This window comes from Elephantulus edwardii, unplaced genomic scaffold (assembly GCF_000299155.1).
Source record: "Elephantulus edwardii isolate Elephantulus edwardi_28Jun2011 unplaced genomic scaffold, EleEdw1.0 scaffold00168, whole genome shotgun sequence".
NCBI classification, from domain to species: domain Eukaryota; kingdom Metazoa; phylum Chordata; class Mammalia; order Macroscelidea; family Macroscelididae; genus Elephantulus; species Elephantulus edwardii.
In genome coordinates, this window is record NW_006399918.1 from 7,082,067 (window position 1) to 7,087,345 (window position 5,279).

Here is a 5,279-nt window from a genome sequence, read left to right on the forward strand (position 1 = left end):
ATATATATATATACAGATTAGAGTGGGAATATGGTAGAAGTAGAAGAAATGAACCTAAATAGCTATTTTTTGGTTTTCTAAAAAGGAGTGAATATAAGTCTTAAAAGAAAACAGGGGAAATCATAACATTAGATTAGGTAACAGTTTTTTAGATATGACACGAAAAGCATATATCATATCAACTAAATAAAAAGTAGATAAGTTAGACTTCATCAAAATTAAAACTTTTATTTGTCAAAGGATGCCATCAAGAAAGTGAAAAGATAGTTCACTGAGCAGAAGAAAATACTTGCTATTGTATCTCTGATAAAGTAAAGTGTCTTCAATATATAGACATATTAAACCTCAATAATAAAAAGACAATCAGTAGAGAGAGAATAAGTTCATCTTTCCAAATTAATTTCCTGTCCTAAAAAGGGTGCGAACCAATTCTTTCCAAATTTATTTCTTCTTCTAAAAAGTCTGAATTAAATGTTTTTCAATGGCATATTCTTTCTTATTTATCTTATCATTGTACTACAAATTAAACAACATGCAAAATTTTGAAAAAAAGACAAAAAATTTTAAAAAGATAAAGAATTTTAATAGACATTTCTAAAGAAAATACTTGCAAATGGCCAATCAGCATAGGTAAAGATGTTCAACATCATTAGTCAATGGAGAAATGCAAATCAAACTACAATAAAACAGTACTTCATACTCACCAAGATGCCTGTATTTTAAAAGTACAGATAAATGTTGGTGAAAACAAACAAAAATTAGAAATGTCATGCATTGCTGATGGTATGGTACAGACACTATGGAAAATAGTTCAGCAGTTCCTCAAAAAAATTAAATTAAGAGTTACCATATGACTGAACAATTCCACAGGCAGGTATACTAACTAAAACTTATATATTCACATTCAGGTATATGCACATAAAACTTGTATCTAAATTTTCATAGTAGTAGTTAAAAGAAATACTCAAATGTCCATCAAATAATAGGTAAAAAAACAAATCCTAGTATATACATAAAATGTAATGTTATCTGGCCATAAAAAGGAATGAAATATTGATTTACACTACCATCTGGATAAACCTTGAAAATATTTTGCTAAATGAAAGAAATTAGGCACAAAAAGCCAAGAGTGTCTGATACTATATTGCTAATAAATGACTAGAACAAACAAGAAGAGAATGCGGAGCGACTTCATTCGGGGGAAGGAAAGGGTAATAAAAAAATTAGTGGTGATTGCACAAGTTTGTGAATATACTAAAAAAATTAGCAAATTTTGTGTTCTTTGATGGTATATTTTATGATAGGTGAATTAAAGTCAAATGAATAATAATAATTAAAAAAAAGAGAGATATCTTTGTGTGTTTGGAGTTCTGGTGGCCTAGTGGCAAGAAACTGCGCTGCAATCCCGAAGGCATGCTTGTTTCAGTCACCAGCTGCTCCATAGAAGAAAGACGTGCGGTTTTCTGCCGTGCAATTAACTGCCTCTGAAAACCCGCTGGAAGATCACCTATGGGTCAGTTCCAACTCTACAGTATACAACGTGTGTGTGTGTGTGTGTGTGTGTGTGTGTGTGTGTGTGTGTGTGTGTGTGTTGAGGTGGCAGAAAATGGGGTGATCTCAATCTTTCTCTCCTGAGGAGATTTCGGCAGCATTTTTCCCTAAGAATCCCCATCATATGTTTTCTTCACCTCTTACCCTCATCACCCTTTTCTACTTTCCCCAGCACGCTCCAATATGGTCCTCTGCCTCCCTGACCTTGTGGTCTCAGAACCCTCCCAGCTCTGCCTGACTCACCGGAGCTTCTGGATGTTGGAGGAGACCCCTGAGAGACGATAGATCCCATCCACCACTCCATATTCCTCCACAAACTCTGCACAGCTCCTTAGCACCTGTGGCACTGGATGATACAAATGGTGGAGAGAACAAGAAATCAGGTCTGCGAGGTGAGAGACTACCAGAGGTCAGATGGACATATGGGAGCACCAGGCAAGAGGATGTGGAGATTGAAGGTGAAGTTCTCCAATAAAAATGTTCACATTCTTCCTGATCAAACCTGTCAACCTCTCTAGAGCATCTTTGCTTTCTTGGGGTGCTAGAACCCTCCAGTGATGGGACTCCATCTCCTAATAGACTGTTCCTTTGTGAGAAAGTATGTTGAGCTGAAATTGGACTCAATAATTGCTAGTTAGAGTCTGTGGGTGGTGAAAACAGTTAACATGCTTAGCTACTAACCAGAGAGGTGGTGTTTAGAGTCTACACAAGGGCAATCAGCAATCTATTTCTGAAAAATCAGCCATTGAAACCCAAAGGGAAGGGATCACAATGCCACTCTGGTCCACATGGGGTTGTCTCAAGTCAGAATCCACTCCATGGCCACTGGTTTAAATCTTATTGGTTGCTGCTTCAAAATTTTTAAAGGATCAGCAATCTTGTTGGAAATGGAATAAGGTAAACGGCTAGTCTAGACACTCTCTACATAAAACAAAGGACTTATTTATTAGTTGTGTAAATCAAAATGGAACAAGGCTGATTGGACAATTACTGAGAAGCACCTCATTTGGTAAGTAAGTTCATAACATGAACTCCATTCTGGAGAGGTACACAAAACAGTGATAGATCACCAAATATGTCAGTTCAGCAGAGGGAAAGCACCTATATGTCCAGTACTACGCTAACCGCTATGTATATATTCTGTAATTTGTTGTTGCTGTTGCTATGTACCCTCAATTTGATTCACAGCAATTCTATATGCAACAGAGAACACTGCCCCATCCTGCACCATCTTCATACTCAACTGAGTGTGAGCCCATTATTACAGTCTTTGTGTCAATCCAACTTGTTGAGGATCTTCCTTTTTTTCTTAGACTCTACCAAGCATGATGTTTTTCTCCTGTAAATTAGGTATTCTAACCCCCATTTTATGGAGCTCTGGTGGTTTAGTGGTACGAAATTGTGCTACTAAGGCAAAAGTACATGGTTCAAATCCATCAGCTACTCCATAGAAGAAAGATGAGCACTCTCCTACTATAAGATTTAGCGCCTCTGAAAACCTGCAGAAGAGTCAGATACAAATCCATTTCAATGGTACATAGCAATAATAACAACAACAACAACAATCTTATTTTGCAAATAAGAAATTTTAGAATTAAGGGGAGCTCTGATGGCCTAGTGGCAAGTAGATGTACTGCAATCCCAGAGGTGCACAGTTCAGATGCTCTGCTGGAGAAGGAGGGACAGTCTCCTCCTGTACCAGTTAGATCCAATTTGATGGTACACATACACAAAATAATAAAAAATTAAAATTAAAAAAGAAAATTCAGAATTAAAAAAAATCCCTAGCACCACTCAGCTAGAACCAAGATTAAAATTCAAGATTCTAAAAATTATAATAGTTCTCCAGACCTTGGTCCACCTTTCTGTTGTACTGGTCTATAAACTCCTAATGACAAACTCTGAGTATGACCCATGCTGGCATTGCTTACAGTGTATAATATAGCATTTCAGGTGGGGGGATAAAAAGAAAAAACAAAACACCAAACTAGCTGTCGTCCATTTAATTCTGACTCACAGTGGTTCCAAGGTGTTTCAGAGTAGAATCACACTCTATAAGATGGATTACTCAGTAAACAAGGTAAGCAGAGGCTTTCTTGTGATGCTTATTTATTAATCTACAGTGAACAATTTCACATGGATTTCATCACATGGAGTGTGGTACCAAAAAAAAGGAAAGAAAATCATGAAAACTATTCACTTCACATTAGCAAGTAAACACAAGTAAGTCTGTGCTCACTTTCCTTGCTTACTAGGTCCTTGATCCATGTCAGAGATTATCAATATGAAAAGAAGCTATCATTCTGTAGGAAGGTGCTATGCATTTGAGACAGACCTATGCTAAGCATATCTCCAAGGAGACTCTTTGATGTGGTGAAAATGTGTGAAATTATTCGCTACAGATTAGTAAAGAAACCAGCTCATGCTAACTTTGCTTGCTGTGTGAACCAGTACTGTCTGTAGGGTTTCCTTTCAATGGCTGTACTATGAAGTCACTATGAATCTGAATTGGCTGGACAGCAAACAACAACAATCTCTCAGAAGTACTTGCCAGGCAGCCTTTCTTCGAGGCACCTTTTTTGCTGCCAACTTTTTGGTTATTATCCAAGCACTTAACCATTTGTGCCACCCAAGAATATCTCCCAGACATGCTGTTGAGTTGGTTAAGTGGCATTGAGTAGTTTTTTTTACTCACATTAACTCAATATGACAGAGTACAATTACCCCGGGGGGTTCTCTTGGCTGTAATCTTTACAGAAGAAGATCTCCAGGTCTTTCTCCCACAGAGCTGCTGGGTGAGTTCAAACTGCCAAGCTTTCAGTTAGCAGCCAACTTAAAATGTGTGCAACCAGGGCTCCCTCAAAAACAATGTGCTGAATAGTCCCACATGGCCAAACAGCTGTCTTTCCAGAGCACAGCCCTGTTTTAAAATGTGTTGCTGAGGGAGCTCTGATGGCCTAGTGGCAAGAGGCTGCACTGCAATCACAAAAACACGCAGTTCAAATCCACCAGATGCTCTACTGGAGACGGAGGGGCAATCTCCTCCTGTGCCAGCTGGATCTGATTCAACAGTACACGACAAGAAAGAACAAACAAAAACAAAGAAATCCTAAAATTTATTGCTACACACTGTTCCAGCATATCCTAATCCCCGTTGCTTACTTTACACATTCAGAATGAACTATAAATGTCTCAGTATAGCATATAAGACCCTTCATAAATCAGACCCAGCCTCAGCTCCAGCTAATTTATCCCACAAATTCTATGTTTCAGCCCTTTTGTAGTACATGAACAAATCCTGGTGCTATTACTTACATTATTCCCTTACCTGGAATCTCTCCTCTGATCCTGCCTAGCGAATATCTCCATATTCCTCAAAATACATCTCAAACCCTTTATTCGTATCCATGTTGTGGTATTTACTGAATGTTGCTATAATTAGATTCTTTTAAATATATACTTTCTGACAAATAGTAACCTCTTCTCCAGCATTTAGCAGTGTTAACATCAAGGAGGTTCTCAATAAAAGTTTGTTAAATGACTCAATAAATTAAATCCATTATAAGGATCAGTGGCATCCCTTGGGGATTTAATCGAGAACACTGTCTATTACAAAGCATTGAGTCCTATCAACCAGAACTGACCAGGGAAATGCCTATCAGCTCTCAGCATCATAAAAAGCTGTGTTCTGTGTTCACCTATATGTTGTTGTTGTTGTTGTTGTTGTT

General features: G+C 37.8%; 1 protein-coding gene across 1 annotated transcript in view; it reads right to left on the reverse strand.

Annotated features, from left to right (window-relative positions):
- ARHGAP30 (Rho GTPase activating protein 30) overlaps positions 1-5,279 on the reverse strand; it is a 21,308-nt gene that overhangs the window by 11,345 nt on the left and 4,684 nt on the right. The window contains exon 2 of the mRNA XM_006895546.1: positions 1,795-1,897. Within this exon, the coding sequence (XP_006895608.1) occupies positions 1,795-1,897 (103 nt within the window). The remainder of the gene's footprint in view (positions 1-1,794; positions 1,898-5,279) is intronic.